This window comes from Dendrobium catenatum, unplaced genomic scaffold, assembly GCF_001605985.2.
Source record: "Dendrobium catenatum unplaced genomic scaffold, ASM160598v2 fragScaff_scaffold_665, whole genome shotgun sequence".
NCBI lineage: Eukaryota > Viridiplantae > Streptophyta > Magnoliopsida > Asparagales > Orchidaceae > Dendrobium > Dendrobium catenatum.
The window spans coordinates 4,166,444-4,185,047 of NW_021319127.1; the positions used below are offsets into that span (position 1 = coordinate 4,166,444).

Here is an 18,604-nt window from a genome sequence, read left to right on the forward strand (position 1 = left end):
CTGTAGTATTTAGTTTATTTAAAATGAATATTGGAAGAGAATCTAAAAATTCCAATATTAGATCTTGGATTTTTCTGTCACAGCTCAACACAGTAGAACCTGTCATGATCGGGTTGGGTTGTGACAATATAATATAGTAAAAAAGTCAAGAAAATACGAGCTATACATAATACCTGCGTAATGCTACTCACTAATCTAACACGTGTCATCTCCTGATAGGTGGAGGAGAAAGAAGTCAAAGAACGAACTCTCTATGAGTGAGGTTGATGGTGGCGAGCTTTTTGTGGGCGAGGTTGGTGGTGGTGAATAGGCTTCAGGTGAGTATGCAAATGATCCCACGTGAATGATCGGGCGTGATTTTTGTTTGGTGTTGGAGATTTTGGACAGCCTTTAAGGAGGAAGGCGAGTGAGATGTTGTGGGAATGAAGAGCTTCAGGCCGGATGATTATAGCTTGTATTTGATGCAATTTCAATGGATACTTTTTTGTTCCTAAGTTGGAAGTATTGGAATGCTCTGGGGGAGAGCTAATGAGAGAGGTAGCGGCTAGTGATGGTTTAACAAGAGATCCCTCATTCACTCATGAAAAGCAATTTACTAGGCCTAGTGAGTTGAGCCTGTTGATTCCCTCGAGCGGGTTCCTTCGCAAGTTTTGGGCTAATTCCTAAAAGGACCCCTCCTGAAGGAAAATATCCTTGTCATGACCTGATAGTTGCCTGTGAATTAATGAGCATGCAATCATTTTTGCTCTTTGCATTTGTAATTAATGTTTTGTTTTTAATCTTTTCAAAATTTTATTGTCATCAAATATATCTCTTTATACCTGAAAATGAACTTTAGTTGATGTTTTGTTTATTCAGACTTGCTCTGGTGAATGGAGTCTCTGTGTACCGAACGCTCGGGGTTGTTCTTCAGAACCTCTCCATGGTTTTTCCTTCCGAGTGTTTGCTCTGCCAACTGCTCATGATTAAACTTCCAAATTCACCTCCAGAAAGCAATTTTCAGTGCTTGTTTATTAACTCTGTAGTTCTTTCTGTTCATTTTTTATTCTATTTAATAAGATTTGCTTATTGTCTTACGGGTACTTTTGCAATGCTGAGCTATCTATTTATTTCCATGGATATCTTTTTATTATAACTGGTTGTCAAGATTCTTGTTTATTATTTATTGTTATTAATGTTATTTTTTGCCTTTGTTTCTGAGGAAAAGTACTTGTATCTGTGTATGAAATCTATGATAACGTAGAATAGTCCAAACTCCCAAAGCCAATAAGGGTTCGTCTGGTACTTTATTTTTCAAAAAATAGCAAAATAGTTGACAAAAGTTGTTCAAAAAAATTCTTAAAGATGGAGAACTGGAGAGATTCATACTACCTCAAAACTGTCCCAATGCTGAGGCTATCTATAACACTCTGAATATCCCATCCTCTTCTAATTGCATTACTTACTGGGTATTCCCATTTCCCTCTATAATCTTAAACTTGTAAATTTTGCTGGTCTTATGGAGGTGATCATTCATAAGCTTTCTGGGTGGAAAGCAAAAACTTTATCTTTCGCTGGCAGATTGCAATATCTTAGGTTTACTATCTGGAATACTATTACTTATTGGATTCATGATTCTATCATACCGAAAACTATTATTGAGCAAATTGATAAGCACTGTGCCAAGTTCTTTTATTTTGGAGACATGAATCTTAAGAAATTGCACATGATTTCTTGGAATAATGCCTGCAAACCCAAAGCTCATGGTGGACTTGGTCTCCCCTCTTTACATGCTCTTCAATTTAGCTGTAATTGTGCGCTGATTATTAGATTGTATAACAACAACAATCTTCTCTCCAAATGGCTCTTCTATAGATATTCTTCACCGTGAAAACCTCCTCGTACAAAAGTTACCTCTTTCTGGAAATCTCTGTGTAAGCATGCGGTTTGGGCTAAAGAAATGTTTGGTTTTAATGTCTTTCACAACTCCCCTATTTCCCTTTTTTGGGATCATTGGGTTGCGGGGAAAAAGCTGAAGAATGTTCTGGGTTGGTTTCTCTGTGTGATCGGTTCCCTCTTAATGCTAGAATCGGTGTCATTCTCCAGCCTAATGGCTGGAGTGTGCCGTTGGATCAATCTGTCAGTTTGCTGGATACTCTAAATAGTATTCCTATAAACAACTTGACTTGCATTTATTGGGATGATGGTCAAGCTATTGGTTTTAAAAAAATTTCATCTTACTTTTATAAACACCTCAATGCAGTAAGTTGGCATCACTCGGTTTGGCATAAACGCTATGCATTATGATTTTCCACTTACAGTTGGATGGCTCTTATAAATGGTCTTAAAACTGCGAACAATTTGATTAAGAGGGGAATTTCTGTAAATCCGCATTGTGTTAGGTAGGAACTGTGTTGAAACTACATCTCACCTTTTTTACGAATGTGATTATTCCTTTACTGTCATTACTAAGCTGATCCCTCAACTAAGGAACCACCTGCTAAGGCATAATATCCTCCAGGTTTTTGATAGCATTGATGGGATGCATGTTAAAATCCGGCCATTCTATAAATTAATGGTTTGATGTTCAGTTTATATGCTCTGGAAAGAAAGAAATGAACGAAATTTTGGGAACACTCTTGTCTCTTCTACCACGATTTCCACTTGATTAAAAGATCTGTTTTCATCAAAATCACAAAATGGAAAAACCATGAGTCTGTTTGATTTGCTGTAATGATTTTATGCAAAACTGTTTGTTTAGTTTGCGGTTGGCCCTCTTTTGTCAGAATCAGATCAGATTGCTGTCTTCCTCTTAACTGATTGGCTGGTGGGTACCGTTTTTTGCCGGGCAATGATGTCAGAATTGCATTTTGCTCCCCTTGGATGGTAATACTTTTGGTGCACTCTGGACAACGATTTCTATTGCAAGCAGGGGAAATGTCCCTTTGGCAAATCATTTTACTGAGCCCATCCTATTCCTTTTGAGATCACGGTTTTGTATTACTGATCTTCGGTAGGTTTGTTTGTGTATGTTAGTATACACTTTTCCTATGAATGTAATTTCTTCTCTTCTTCAATTTTTCTCACATGTAACCATGGGCGGGGGGGGGGGCACGTGCCCCCCTAACAAAAACTTTAGTATTTCTATCTTATTAATTAACTAATTAATTATTATAATATTTTTATAAAATAGTTTTAAATATTAGAATAATTTCGATTATAAATTAATAATTTTGGCACAAGTTAATTAAATTAACACCTATTTTATATAATAACACAACTTAACAGTATATACTTAAAACCCCAAAGACAGGTTGGCGTACCAAATTATCCGATGCTGTGCCGCTCCAGTGCGGGGAGCTGCTCGCCTGCTCAATGCCATGGCGGTCTCCGCCCAAACCCGAACCCTATCCCCTCTTTATCTTTAGCAAGCTTTCATCTCGCTTCCTCATCATCCCTCCACCTCCACCTCATCTCACCCCTTCAAGTTTCCCCGTCGCCGGCGCCCTCTTCTTCACAACCACAAGAATTCGCCGGCTTGATCGATGAATTCGAACAAACTCGCCTATCCCGGCGGCAGAATGCCCGGTCTACCGCGCTCCTCTGCCTCAACGAACAGCAAGAAAAGATATATGTACCCTCTTTGCATGACGAAGCAGACGGGGAAAACCTCCAACGACGGAAGATCATCGAAGAGGCCTCCCTCGCCACTAAGAGAAAGCCTAGGTTTCCTGGTTCAATCAGTTTTCCTAAGGAAGATGCGGTCGCGGTTCTTACCAGCGATGACCAGGCCTTCAAACAAGCGCTCGAGATCCGACGAGGGGTTGCCGCTGAGGTTTTAAAGGTGGCACTCAGTGCCGGAAGGCTCAGTAAACCTTACTCGGCTAAAATAGTCTCCTGCTTGCCAAATTTTGTCGATCGAGTTGTGATTGAGGCGGCTGAAATGAAGGTGGTGCCAGAGTTCTCTCACCTCTCATTCAACGCTCGAGCGAAGAGATACATACAGGGATCCGGCGTGGTTGAACTTGTCAAGTAGATTAATTTTCATTTTCCATTATATTTGTTTTCTTAGTTTTTGGTTAAAATTTTTATTTTTATTTTTGTCGTTCTAGGTGGTTGAAACATAATTCGTTAACGTACCCCCAGATTGGTAAGTTGATATGTTTGTGTTCTAGTAATCTTGAGCCAGTGAGGAGACTAGCTGAGTGGTTAAAGACGATACATGTGAAGGGAAAGTATCTTGGGTATGTACTTGTGAAAGCAAGTTCTATTTTGGAGTATAAGTTGGAAATGCTGGTGGAAATTGTTGATTATCTAGCAGAGAAGGGGGTGAAGAGAGAATGGATGGGTTTTGTTTTAAGCAGATGTCCAAGAGTGCTAACTTTAAGCATGTCTGAAATAGAGTTTCGTGTAAAGTTCTATATGCACATGGGCATGGATGAGAAGGACTTTGGTACAATGGTCTATGATTATCCCAAGGCGCTTGGTTTCTTCAGCTTGGAAGAGATGCATAGTAAGGTGTTTACCTTTTGTTGATTTTTAATTGACATTTATTGGAGCTCTTAATTATTCTTTTTGTAAGAGGTTTTCTGTGTCTTCTCTGTTGGATTTACTTTCTTTCAGTCTGCTAGCCTTTGAGGAAGCATGAAGCGGTTTCGAAAAATTTTATTTTACATTATTTTACATTTGATGATGATTTTCCACTTTGTATTACATGCAGCTGCATCTTTACTATTCTATAAGATGGACATCAGCTACTTGAGGAATTACAGTTGTGCATCACACCCAACAAATGTAAAAGGTGTTCTAAGCTTCTTTTGTGTGTGTGTGTGTGTGTTGGGGGGGGTGGGGTGGGCGGGGGTAGGTTCTAATTTAATGAGTGTTGGATTTTAATAACTGTAATTATGTTGTTTGCTGTCCGTTATTCTGTTCATGAAATAGTATACTCCATAATATATCAAAAATTGGACTATGAGTTCCTTCTATCAATTTTTGCAAAGCCTCGTTTAAAATGTATAGTGGTGGCATTTGGAAAGTTATTTTAGAGGGACAGTGAAAGTAGCATTTTTTAAAGATAAGCTAATAGAAAATAGATCCATAAGTTTGTGCAATAGTTTATACATGTACACTGAAGTCGAGAAAATTCACCAATTGGACATTAAAGTAAAATTAATATGAAAAGATTAAAAAGGAAAATGGATAGATATTTGGTAACTTGGTTAGAAATTGTGCAAAAAGATTTGTTCAAAATAGAGTTAAAAACTTAATGCAACACTTGGTAGGAATGAATGGACAATAAGAATTAATATTTGGGATAAGGCTGATGATGAAGAGGCTTTTGAAAAATTTGCTTTCTATATTGCATTTCAATGAAGTACAAGGTTTTAGCTAGCATTTCTTGTGTCTTTTAGATTTTCTTGTAAGATGACTTCACTGTTGAGCTTTTACATGAAATCCTCTGGAATTGCTGACAAGAGATTGCATGTTCCAGAGATATGTCACATGTTAAATTATATATTCTGATTTAATTTTCCTTGATAGCTTGTATTTTCAAATTATCATCTGTGTTAGTGTTCCTGTATCATAGATTTAGTTAATATTCTACAAGTTGCATTGTTTCTAAAAACCTTACTTTGCCATAGTAGGTCAATTATCTCAAGGAGTTCGGCTTGAGCACTGAAGAAGTGGGACGGCTGTTAGCTTACAAACCACAACTCATGGGTTGTAGCATTGAAGAACGGTGGAAACCTCTTGTGAAATACCTGTATTACCTTGGTGTGCGCCGCGATGGTATGAAGAGAATACTTATGGCAAAGCCAGTAATCTTTTGTGTTGATTTGGAGAGAACTATTGCACCAAAGGTTTGTCTTGTTGTAGAAAACACTCAAGTGTTAGCTTTGTAAATTACTAAAACAATGAATGCAACCTGCATTTTCGAATGTGAAAAGACTTCCTTTCCTTCATCTTGCTACATTCTAGAGCATCCAACTACATAGCACTTCTAGGTTTGATTGCATGGATTTGTATCCCATTATATGTTTGGTTTAATGAAACTTAAAACTGTAATAGTACTTGTATCCTAAATTCATTCTTACCCTTGACCATGTGATGTAAAATCTATGCTTCCAAATCGCCTGTTGGAAAAGAGGGCGTTAGCAGACTCTATATACACATGAACCTTCTTTAAACTCACTTAATTGCAAATTAAACGCCCAATTTTTTATTTTACTCGTTCTATTTTTACAATAGTTTTTTTCCTGCATACAAGGAGACCTCTTAAGTTTTTATTTGTTAAGTATTGAATAGTATGAGCTTACAAATGCTGTTAATTTTGTTTTCCAGGTTCGGTTTTTGCAGGATATAGGTGTTAGACAAGAAGATATTGGAAGTGTTATAGCAAGATTCCCGCCATTGTTAACATATAGCCTTTACAAGAAAATTCGGCCAGTGGTTTGTACAAATATATTAGTAGCAATTTTGATATTTTTGATGCACCAAGCACGAAATATGTAGTGCTATTAACTTCTTTTTCTTGCTATGATTGGTTACATGAATTTTGTTACTATCAGATAGCTTGCACTGTTAATACTGAACGGATAATTTATAGTGTAAAGTTACAGTATAAGTATCCTGTAACTATCTCAACCTGCTTTGCCATCTCATAGCATGGGCATTACATTGATGACTAATTTTAGTATTCTCTAAGCTTTTTAACTCATGACCGCGTTTCATATTGATAGATTCTTCTATAGGTCTGCTGCTTTTAAGCTCGTTATCTCATTTTGTATTTTGTATTGTGTCCTCTCACTTTTCTTGTCTCTTCATCATCAACAATAAACTTATAAACTTATCCTCCAAGTCTTTTTGCACTTTATTCATATTAGGTTTAATCTTCCATTTTTCCTTCCCAAATATTTCACATTAATATTATCTACTTGCATTACTGGTGCATCATTTGCCTTCAATATACATGTCCCAACTCACCTGTGTTTCATTATCTTAATTAAATTGGTGCATCACCTTAAATTCAACATAATTATTTCTTCGTAAGATGTTTCTTAGTTTTATCATATACACCTTGTAACATCAATTTTTTCAGAATTAACTTGCATGCAAATGATATGGGCCAGCATAGATGCATATAGTCAATCTTGTTGTTATTTTTATGATTTTCTAACTTATGCAATACTTATGAGATGCTTCTTTATTTTAACCAGTCACTTTTTATTTTAGAAGTTGGGACTTCATTTATTTTCCTATTCTTTTGTATGATGAATCCAACTTAAACATGTTCTAAGTATCACTTCATTTTCAATACTCTTAATTGATACTTATCAATTCCAAATTCATGAAAATGTGCATATCATGTACACAATCTTTGAGACAAAATTGTCAGACTTCGCTACAATGATAGAATCCTAATTTGTTGGAATTTGATCCTTAAACTAGTAGCAAGGAGGTATTGTTGTTTAGATGAAACAAAGAAAATTTGATCTATTGATTGACGAGTTAGATAATTTTTACTCCCTTAGAGTCTAAAGGTTTTCACTTGAGTAGATATAAACCAAATACAAGGACCGTAATTTTAATAGTAATAGATCTAATGGGGGAATTGTGACTTTAGGCAATCAAGTCATTAAAAAGAGTACATGTTTTAGGTATTTTGAGACTATTGTTCAAAGCGATGGTGAAATAGATGAGAATATTATTAGGAGAATTCAAGTTGTATGGTTGAACTGAAGGAATGCATTAGGCCTGATGTGTAATAGAAAGTACCCCTCAAATTTAAAAAAAAAAAAAATCTATAAGTTGGTGGTGAGACTTGCAATGTTTTATGGCACATGATGTTGTCCATTAAAAGAGAAGCATAAAATTAAGTATTGCAGAGATGAGGATGCTTAGGTGGATGATGGGTTTTACACTTATAAACATAATGTGAAACAAGTATATACGTGAAAATGTTGCAGTAGCTCCAGTTGCAGTGATATTATAGACGCCTTAGATGGTTTTGTCGCATAAAACATTGGTCTTTCGATGACCTAGTTAGGAGAGTAGATGTATTAGATCATGCCTATGTTAAGAAAGGTAGTGGTAAACCTTAAAATATTTGGGTTGAAAGTATTAGAAATGACATTTTTATTAAATTTAAATGAGAATTTGACTCTTAATTAGACAAAATAGTGAAAAAGGATTCGTATAGCTGACCCCACTTAGTGGGATAAATGCTTGTTGTTGTTTTTGTTAAATATTTTATCATAAATGAACTTTAATTAGGACATTCTTCATCATTTGATGCCTTTCAAATTTTTGAATTAGTATATCTTTCTTGTATCTCTAAATAAGATGAGAACATGTATCTTTGAGATTTTTAAATAAGTGAAAATGTCATACTTTCATAGGCTTATGCATTATAGTATTTAGATGTTTTTAAATAAGTGAAAATGTTATACTTTCGGAGGCTTATGCATTATAGTATTTAGATGGGTGGAGATAATGCCTACTACTTGCTTTTATGGAGAGTTTCTAGTGAAAACATTATACAACACTAGCTACCATTCGAGGCTTCTATAAGCATGCCTTCTAAGGATTTTAATTGGAGACTCTATATCACTAGTTATCATGAGAACTTTCTTCTGAATTCTGATGACCCTATCCAATGCTGGGTTCTCGTTGAAGCTTTCTCACTAGCATGACTTCTAGGTTTTCTTGTAATTTACCTTAGCTATCTGAACTATCAACTATGGCCGGTGAAAAAGAGGGTTGTAAAAAATTTCTTAAGAAATTAAATGTAGGGTAGGTTGTCAACAGAGGGTGTCACCCTTTAAACTTAACCTATAGCGGGAAAAGCCAAAAAAAAATCCACCCAGGTTTTTTACCTAAATCCTAATCCTCGGTTATTCATAAAAGTATTATTTAATGAGTTTAACTTATGCTGGAAGAGTTCAAATTGAATTCTCGTAGGATTGATGGCACTATGATTAGGATTGTGATAGTTGTCACGTGTTTCCCAAGAAAGGATGAAAATGATTTGTTTTTAGACTATGATTGCCTTCTTGAAGTAATGGCTGACTATGCTTAAGAATTATGAGATCAACTAAGGAATATATGTAGAGTTGAGATTTACTTGAAAGTTTATTTTTAAAAATTTTCATTAATGCATATGAAGATTGATTTCTTGTTGGGTTGCCCTTGACACATAAGAAGATGGTGGAGAGTTGCCCAACTATTACTGTGTTTTATATATTAATTTGAACATTCTTTTGAGGCTATAGCTAGGGTTGCCTCCTGCATTAAAGAACTAATATACCAGTGAATTATAGAAGAAAGAGGTTGCCTAATGCCTAACTATAACCATGCGTAGGACTGAACGTCTTTTTGAGGCTATAATAAGGGTTTCCCCCTCATTATTAACTTGTTTCCCATGCACAACATCAAATAGTTGTGTTGGAACAATCACAATAGCAGATAAAATTTATTGTCTTAATGATGAATGAAAATTTTGCACACATACAAATATGTTATGACTAACTCATTGGAAGTTAAGGTTTTTTTTTTTTTTTTTATGATACTTCCAAGGGGAAAAAATCACAGGGTTAGTCTTGTTGAAAAGATTTCATTATTGTAAGTCAAATATTATAGAGGTCATATTTCCTTATAATTTGATAAAGCATTGATATGTGTAGTATATATGAATTACAGGACGCGCCTACTATCATAGTGGTAGGAGAAGCACCAAGGTGTCAAAATTATCATAAGTAGGTGGTTTTCTTAGTTGTTCTCCTTAAATGATGTGAGACAAATGATTAGGATGGTAGGTGTCATAGGGTGGTTAACACCGTTAGACATTATTGGTGACAACGAGCGTTGACGTTGTTGGTGATGGCATGCATCAATCTTGTTTGTGACAATAAGCACCAACATTGTAGGTGATGGGGGCATAGGTCTTTTGGCAATAGTGTGTGTAGCTCTTGTTAAGAATGATGTTATTTGATGTTGTTGGACATGATGGACTTGACATTGTTGGCCAAGACGGGTGTGTGTGTTGTTAGCTACGATGGGCAATGCCTTATTGGCGATGGCAAGTGGTTCCAAACTTTTTGGCAATGGCAGACGTTAACCTCCTTGGGAACGGTAAGTGTCGAGATTTTTGGTGACAACTAGCATCCAATTTGTAGGTTACATTGGACATCGATGTTGGTGGCAATAGCATGCATCAACCTTGCAGGTCGAGTTGGTGTCAGCATTGGTGGTGATGGTGGGCATTGACAATGGTGCCAAACTGCCAATCGTGGTCCTCATCATTAGTGACAATCGTTGATACAAACATTCTTGGCGACAATGAGTGTGAGTTTTGGAGACAATGGCATGCATCAACTTTAGTTGTGATGACGGGCATTGATATTGTTTGGAAAAGCTTTTAAACTCTCTAACTCCCATAATTTCTCCTCTAGAATGCTCTCAGGAGTTTCCTTAAGCCCTCCTATATGTGTAGAATCATAAAATGGTTATAGATTTTCTGAGGGGATATCGGGGTTATTTTTTATATGCTTTATCGAATGATCGAAGTTTATTCCCTTTGATCATTTGAGGTTTCTTAAAACATCTTAGTTTCTTTATATATAGAATTGAGTGATATTGGGTTCATTGGATTCGTCACACTGAGACTCTCGTTTTAAATACAAAGATGCAAGATGAAGGGCGTTTGATTATCTAAATAGTCTTGAGAAGTTTCCAACTATATTTCTGAGGTGTAGATTCCATTAATCATTTGAGGTTTTCTCAAGACATCTTAGTGCCTCACTAATAATAGAATTGAGTGATATTGGGCTCATTTGATTCATCACGTTAAGACTCATTTCAATTACAAGCATGCAAGATGGGCATTTGATTATCTAAATAGTTTTGAAAAGTTTCCAAGTATATTTTTGAGTTCTTGATCAAGGCTGTTTCATACTTAGATCTAGGTGTTCTTAGTATTGTTTGGGTTTGTCTTATTTAGACACTCATTTCCATTATAAAATTGTCAAAAATAGAGTACATAAAATCTTGAAGTTTATTATGAAAGTTTTTTGTTTGAATACTTGGCATTTTAAGCGCTGAAAGTTTACATAAGTTATATTTGACTAGATCAATAATAATAATAATAGTTTTTTCAGAGTAATTTTTTTATGGTCGTAAAAAAGTATTGTCCAATGAATAAAGGACTATCAATTGCAATTGTCGGTTACATCAAGGGATCCACTAACTAAAAAAAAAAAAAATCAAGCAGCATAAATGCCATAGATACTCTCTAATCTATCATCACCCGGTGATGTTTATGGAAGGAGAATAAGTTGATTCCAACAATAAGCTAACCAAAGGGTCAAACATTAGATGTGGGTGGTGAACCATCGTGAGACGCGAACATCAAATAATGAAACAATTAAGTACAACAAATACATTGTTCAAAACTCATTGAAGTGTGGTAATTTTTCATTCGTCAGATTTATGCAAAACTGCTCTAATTGGGTATGTTGATATTTAAATTTTTGCGTTGCACTTTAATTTACTTTAACCATAAGATATTTTATTGTATAAAATTATTTTATAAAACACCCAATTCCACTTCCCCTCTCTTTGGTGTGTGCACTGGGGGCCAATTGATATAGCTAACTATACTTGAATTTATGTAATGCATCATCCCATTGCATGTATCAGTTTAAGATGGAACAATATCACAAAAAAGCAAAAAAAAGGGATGATTAATTAATTAATCAAAAAAATTTCAAGGTACATGCACTCGGTGGACAAGCATCCAGTTTAGTATTTATAAAATGTTGCTCATCTTCTAAATCTATTTCGCACTCATATTGGTCTTATCAATTCTAGTGATGATTTGTATGGATTTTGGATCAGCCAAGGCTTTACGATAGGACTATTGATCCTATCATCTCCCAATATTGTTTTTCACATACAACGTACGTTTTCAAAAATGTTAAGCGGATTCAATTTATCCAATATTCATCCTGAATAACTTAAAACTGTGGGTGAGTTTTCCATGTTAATGTTAAGGTTTTGCTTTATGAATAAAGAAAGCGGGTTTAGAATTTCTTTTAAAGTTTATTCATTCACGAAATAAGTTTTCCCTGACTATTACTGTGTGATATAACTTCATAATTGATTCATTTAAATGATCTGATATTCTTCAACTGGACTCATTGTGCATCCCATTAGATTTGTTCCCTCACCTACTCATTTCCAGAGAAGATACAGCAATGGCAGCCTCACCTTCATATTGGTGATTCTCAATTTCTTGTCATCATGTGTATAAACTTCTCTGATTCAATTACAGAACTTAAATCTTCTTGTACTAAGTACGCCTTGGATAGCACTTTTCCATGTTATAAAAATTGCCTTCTTTAGTTGCTTACACTGTTACGTTGGCCTCTTTTTTTTAAACTTACGCATTAAAAACAGTCTAGTTTCTCAAAAAAAAATTCTATGTGCATTTTGTCCTCTGTCATGCTTGATGAGGCTGACTATTCAAGCTTTGATGACGTGTTTTATGTGGCTGAGCAGTCAAAACTAGATATCAAGGGCTATCAGCAAGATGAAAATGATCTGGAGCCACAAGTAGTAATATCAAGTATTTTGTCGAGATAATGGTGGAGATGCCAAGTATATAGACACTACCACAAATGAAATGTTGGTTTGCTATTTTATCATAAAAACTATCAAGAAAAATACCATAGATGTGCTGGTAAAAGAGATGAGGAAACACATGGAATGTATTGATTTATTGTGAAAGGGCTAGGAAGAAGAGATGGTAGGCTTATTAACTTAGGCTTCGTTCCAAACGGCTATTTCTTGCTTCTTAAAACAGCCTCCTACTTTCTAATATAAAAACTTCTTGAATTTAAAATTTTTGTATTAGAAAATCTTTTTAGAAAGCAGTACAAAAGCTATCCCAAATGAAACCTTAGGTTTGTCGAGTGACTTAACTAATATATAGCAACGCAAAATGCAGCTCCTTGCACAAAAGAATGGATGGATTTACAATTAATAAGTTTGAATCGACCAATTAGATCCCAAAAAACTAATCTAAAATAGATAGATATGTGGCAAGTCAGTCACTGAAATTAATAACTGAACTACTACATTCTTTATTATTAGTGGTTGTCAGCTATTACGATTTGTAAGGGCTATGAAAGTTGTAGCCAACTTGGGTTCAAACTCTGCTTACATCATAATAAATCCATTACGCAGACTTTGAGTTGAGTGAAAGAAAGTCCCTATATTCCTTGTTATTTGCACTAGATTCCAAAATTGAAACATTGTAAAATATTTTTTACGTCATTGTTCCCAATTTGATTTATGTGTCAAGCAAGAGTCAAGACAATTTCAGGGTAACAAACATTATCTAGAAAGGAAAAATCTTACTATCTGAAATCACTAGCCCTACTACACTATGCTCATTCATTGCACCTTGATTATTTGGAAATGAGCTTTGAAGTCTAAGATCTACCTTCTTCATTCTATTCAGCATCAAATGATTTTATATCACCTTACACTACTTCTCCAAAAAAATAGTGAAGCAAAGTGTTGTTCGGCCTTGGGTTCTTGGAGTGGAATGGGCTGTTTTGGTACAGCTTGATATGAATAAGATGCTTGCTTGTTTTATTTGTGTCTCACTTGTTTATAATGATGTATACAGGTCATTTTCTTGTTGACAAAAGCTGGGGTAACCCAAGAAAATATTGCTAAGGTGATTGCCTCTGATCCTCAGCTTGTGGGCTGCAGTATCATAAATAAACTGGATGTCAATGTCAAGTACTTACTGTCATTGGGAATTCGTCTGCATACAATTGGGGAGATGATAGCGGACTTTCCAATGCTTCCAAGATACAATTTGGATGTCATTCGCCCCAAATACCAGTATCTAAGACGAATTATGGTTCGACCTTTACAAGATCTCATTGAGTTCCCAAGGTATCTCTCTATAAAAGCACCAAGATGAATACTATACTATTAGAAATGGGGTCTGCTGCTCAGAATTTTTCAAGTTCATTACCTTAAGTTCAACTAAGCAGAAAATATTGGGTTCGGACACCGGACGACGTCCGGAGCCCAATGAAAATGCGCCACATCACCTCCTACTCGGTACTGAGCTTTGTATGAGCTCGGTACTTCACATTACCAAGCAATACTTAGCTCGGTACTGCTCAATATTGCTTGGTACTGTGAAGTACCGAGTTCAGTATTACTCGGTACTGTGAAGTACCGAATGGTAAGCTGTGTCCGGTGTTCGAATCCAATAATCTCTCTCAACTAAGGGGCTGTTTGGCAACAAGTATAAATTAACTTTAGTGGGATATATATACCCTTTTTTAATAATAAGAATAAAAATTTGAGAAATTCTTCAATCATTGTACTTTCTCCATCTACAAACTCTTTATTATCGCTATAGATTTTAATTTTTTGAAACTTAATACCCTAAACGAAGAGGTAAAAAAGACAGTTTGTGTCGTATTATCAGATAATTCGATTGGGCAAGTTGGAGCCAGTGGGGGGGGCCTGGATCCGCCAATAGATGTCGATGCTTATTGTTGTTCTTTTGGCATGCATTGTCGATACCTTTGGTGTCTCAGAAAGCTATTAATTATGCGCCAACTCTCCTTCTTCCAAATCATTAGCCTTTTGGATTGCCACCAAATCTCAAATATATTTGAATGTTGTTCTTCAACCTTTTTTTCCCCAAAAAAACCCTCGTAAACCCTAAACATGAGTAAGTATCTGCAGGTTCTTCAGTTATTCGTTGGATGGAAGAATTATACCAAGGCATGAGATTCTTGTGAAAAATCATGTTAATTTCAAGCTGCGCTACATGTTGGCTAGCTCTGATGAAGAGTTCAACCAGAGAGTACAAGCTGTCGTCGAGAACCGCAGGAACTTTGAATCTGGTGAGAGACATTCTGATCCTTCTGATACTGAATCATATTAGGCAGCCTCAGGTACCACCTAAAAGAATCTTAGAAGTCATAATCAGGGCTCCCTAAAAACTTCCATGGTTAAATGTAGAATGATAGAAGTGTAGAAAGTTCATATCAATGTAGTGATAAATTATTTTGTGCGGATAACGAATTGTCCGGAGGCGAATCAGTATTTTCCATGTCACCTGGTACGCAACAAAAAAGTGACGTGGCCCGTTTTGATTTGCCTCTAGACACGTCCGTATCCGCACAGAATAATTTTACCAATATAGTTCTATTATATTGTTTAAAGAGCTCAAAATTCATTCTATCAAATAATGTGTTAATTGAGTAAGATTTCTGCAAATACTTGGAATAGGACCCAAGCGTGCTACTTTTGTTGCTTGTGCAGTATTTTTTTCTTTAGGATCTAAAAGACTATCAGATGTTCCAACAGATAATTTCCACCTTGCTGATGAATTCCATGTTCTTACCAAAAAATAAAGAATTAACTTCTACCCCTGAACTTTGAAGAAATTGAGATGCCTCAAATTTTAGTTATTTATTAAATAACTAAATTTTAATAAATTTGGCATGGCAGAGGCTTATATATATATATATATATAATTTAAAGGTAAAGTTACTTGAGTTGCAAACCAAACTAATCTAAGTAGACAAGTTAAAAAAAAATATTTAATTAACATTTGCTCTTGCTATGATAAAAGGAGAAGCATAAAATTAATTAATGCAAAGGCGAGTATGCTTAGGTGGATGAGTGACTTTACATTCAAAGAGACAGAATGAGAAACTAGTACATTCATGAATGTTGGAGGAGCTCCAGTGACAAATAATATTAGAGAGTCGCCTCAAATGTTTTGGTCATATAAAGTGTTAGCCTTTCGATTACCTGGTCAGTAGATTACCTGGTCAGTAGAGTAGATGTGTTATGTTTGACCTTTGTTAATAAGGTAGAGATAGATTTAAAAAAACTTAATTTGAAAGTATTATAAATGATATTTTTTATTAGATTTAAATAAAAATTTGACTCATAAAGAAAAAATATTTATGTAGTGGGAGTAAGGCTTGTTATTGTTGTATGATAAAAATGAGATGAGTATTTCTAGCCAAGTGCAAGAGTATAATGTGTGAAGAACAACCGAGGATCAGCATACAATACTTGACCAATCAATCCACAAACCATTTGGCATTGTAGAGATCATTGGTTTGATTAGCATTCCACATTCAAAGTCACTTTAATTGCTCTATTACTCGTTAAATTTAAGTAGTTTGGTGTACTATTATAATTATCTCGTTTCTTGATCATTTCATTTATTCATTTTTCACTTTTTCATGATGAATGATTTTTAGATTTTAATCTTGCTCATTAAAGTTATCTTATAGGAATATGAGAAGGTTTATATATATATATATATATAATGCGAGCATAGGTACTGATGAGTCATGATTGAAAAATTCACCCTCAAGGGGTACTTACAATAGAAACTCGCCTAACTATCCAAAAGGCGTTACTCGCCCGAAAATTGTAGAAGAACTTACCTGATATGATCCACAGACCTAACCAGTCATGGCCTAACAAGGAGCTTTCCCTTTCATAGGATGAATCGATGACTCCTCATCCAGCTAATGACTAGGCACCTGTCATGTATTTAGATCACTGTCTCAACCACTTGCTCTCCCCCAGGGTGATCATTCTCATACAAGTTTGCCAAGCTTAGTTATAAGGCGCCTACTTATGAGACTCAATTCTTTGTGTCCTAATCATCAAACTCAAATCTTCTTTCTTCCCACAATAGCATCTCACGTGTCTCTCTTCTCTCAGCTAATTTTTGATTTCACACAACTTGTCGGCAATATCAGCAAGTCTATTGGTCGCAGGTCCCCTTATCTCAATACTTCCCCACAGACCCGCCTTAGCCTACTCGACACTACTAAGCTGACTCATGTACCACTCATTTGTACCCTTCCGACTTCACCCTCCTTCAGCCAATCATAAGAGGAAACGTGTCTAGTGCAATCTGTGTAACGTTGTATTTTTTTCTCTTTATGTATAATATTTCTTGTAGCTCTCAAAATTTCATAAAAAATTATGAGAAACAACTTGTGAACTTTTGATTGATTCTTAGGAATTTATATCAATTTAAGATTCATAGCTTTCATAAATTCTCTATAGATGTTTTCTAACTCTCTAGTTCTTTCTTCTCTTCATTCACTCAGAAATTCTCAAGCCATCTACTCATAGAGTAGGCTTGTTAGGTGTCTTCTATAAATAGATGTGGATTATATATATATAATTTATTTATTTATATAGTTTCAAAGTGAGAGTGGTCAAAGATATAATTTGCTTAACTTGAAAATAACTATATTAGATACATGATCGGACTCATAAAGTGTGGTATATTAGGTGGTTCATGATTTAATAATATCATAATTTTTGGAGTATTATTCTCAAGTATTTATTCTCTCATATGGCCTCAACTTTTTCATTGTTTAATTTTCTCTCAATAAATTTTATATTTAAAGATTTGTTTTAGCTACATTTAAATTTAGTTTAAAAAAGGATTTATAGAAATAAAAATATGAAGGCGCCTGTAGCTCAGTGGATAGAGCGTCTGTTTCCTAAGCAGAAAGTCGTAGGTTCGACCCCTACCTGGCGCGATTTCGTGCAGCTTATTATTACTTTTTCTTTATGCTTTTGCCTCTGAGCATAATTTAAACATGTTTAATCTTATTTTTCGCTAACTATTTTGCCTTTTTTGTTATTAGGCTATTAATTAGAAGTAATCAACAACACTATATAATAATAAAAAACTTGATGAGCGGTTGTACTTTTTTCACAATTAATTATCATTAATAATAAAAATGTTTAAGAAGCCTGGTTTTTTTTTAATTTATAATGTGCTACAAGTAGTGTTGGGAGGGTGATTTTGATCGCTTTAATAGCTTCAATGAATATCTCATATTTAAATTTCATTTGGGATATTTTTTTATTATTATTTTATATAGCAACTTTTTAGTTAATTTTTTTTAAAATAATAAAAAAATATTGATAAAAAAATTATCTCGAATGAAAGCCTTGATAAAAAAAAAAATAAAGGATATAAGATTTTGTACATATAAAAAAATAGTAAAAAAAATAATCATGATCACTCACCTAGCTATAATCAACATCTTTTTCTTTTTTTTTTAATGGATTAACCAATTTGCAATAATAAAAATCAACATCTTATATTTAGGGTTATTTAGGAATGCTGCAATGTTTTATAAAATTGATCATGAAATTATTATATGGAAAGTAATTTAATTTAACTATTTTTTATGAAAAAGTAATTTTCCACCACTAAATTTATGAAAAATAATTTGTATGCATTGGCACACTTGTATAGTACCCTTTCCTAGCAGATTGTAATATTATCTCACATATGCATTTAATCATGAATGCAAAAAAAAAAAAAACAGATCTTAAGACTATCCATATCAATCAATTCTTACGGCTCTGATTAGAATTCAGTTCTTCCACAAACTATTGATGTGATAAGAATATTGAAACTTTTAATAAATGATCATAGCCACTAATAATCATCTATATAAAATAATAAATACAGCAAAAGCAATTTTTCATTTTCATTTCATCAATACATATATTTCATTTTATTTCC

The 18,604-nt window shown here is 34.6% G+C and overlaps 2 protein-coding genes and 1 non-coding gene across 6 annotated transcripts in view; all 3 read left to right on the forward strand.

The window, feature by feature from the left end:
- Positions 1 to 1,161, forward strand: part of LOC110092812 (pyridine nucleotide-disulfide oxidoreductase domain-containing protein 2) — a 32,152-nt gene extending 30,991 nt beyond the window's left edge. For 2 of the 4 annotated variants that reach the window (XR_003701067.1, XR_002302632.2), the window contains exons 17-18: positions 220 to 317; positions 859 to 1,161. The gene's annotated coding sequence lies outside the window, so the exon portion shown is untranslated. The remainder of the gene's footprint in view (positions 1 to 219; positions 318 to 858) is intronic. The other 2 variants (XM_020817486.2, XM_020817485.2) reach the window with 1 other exon arrangement.
- A 2,118-nt stretch (positions 1,162 to 3,279) lies between these two features.
- On the forward strand, positions 3,280 to 15,388 carry LOC110092791 (transcription termination factor MTERF2, chloroplastic). The gene is made up of 6 exons (XM_020817459.2): positions 3,280 to 4,011; positions 4,092 to 4,497; positions 5,625 to 5,840; positions 6,322 to 6,429; positions 13,673 to 13,947; positions 14,758 to 15,388. The coding sequence occupies exons 1-6, from the start codon at positions 3,314 to 3,316 to the stop codon at positions 14,957 to 14,959; spliced, it is 1,905 nt and encodes a 634-aa protein (XP_020673118.1). The 5' UTR covers positions 3,280 to 3,313; the 3' UTR covers positions 14,960 to 15,388.
- Positions 15,389 to 17,530: 2,142 nt separating this feature from the next.
- Positions 17,531 to 17,603, forward strand: TRNAR-CCU. The gene has a single exon. It is a non-coding gene; the product is annotated as a tRNA-Arg (tRNA).
- The last annotated feature ends 1,001 nt before the right edge of the window (positions 17,604 to 18,604 follow it).

Bases quoted from the DNA above. Each gene is read 5' to 3' on its own strand.
- LOC110092791 (XM_020817459.2), top strand. From the start codon at position 3,314: ATGCTGTGCCGCTCCAGTGCGGGGAGCTGCTCGCCTGCTCAATGCCAT. The intron at 6,430-13,672 runs GTTTGTACAAAT...TGATGTATACAG, and splicing joins ACAAGAAAATTCGGCCAGTG to GTCATTTTCTTGTTGACAAA. The intron at 13,948-14,757 runs GTATCTCTCTAT...AAGTATCTGCAG, and splicing joins GATCTCATTGAGTTCCCAAG to GTTCTTCAGTTATTCGTTGG.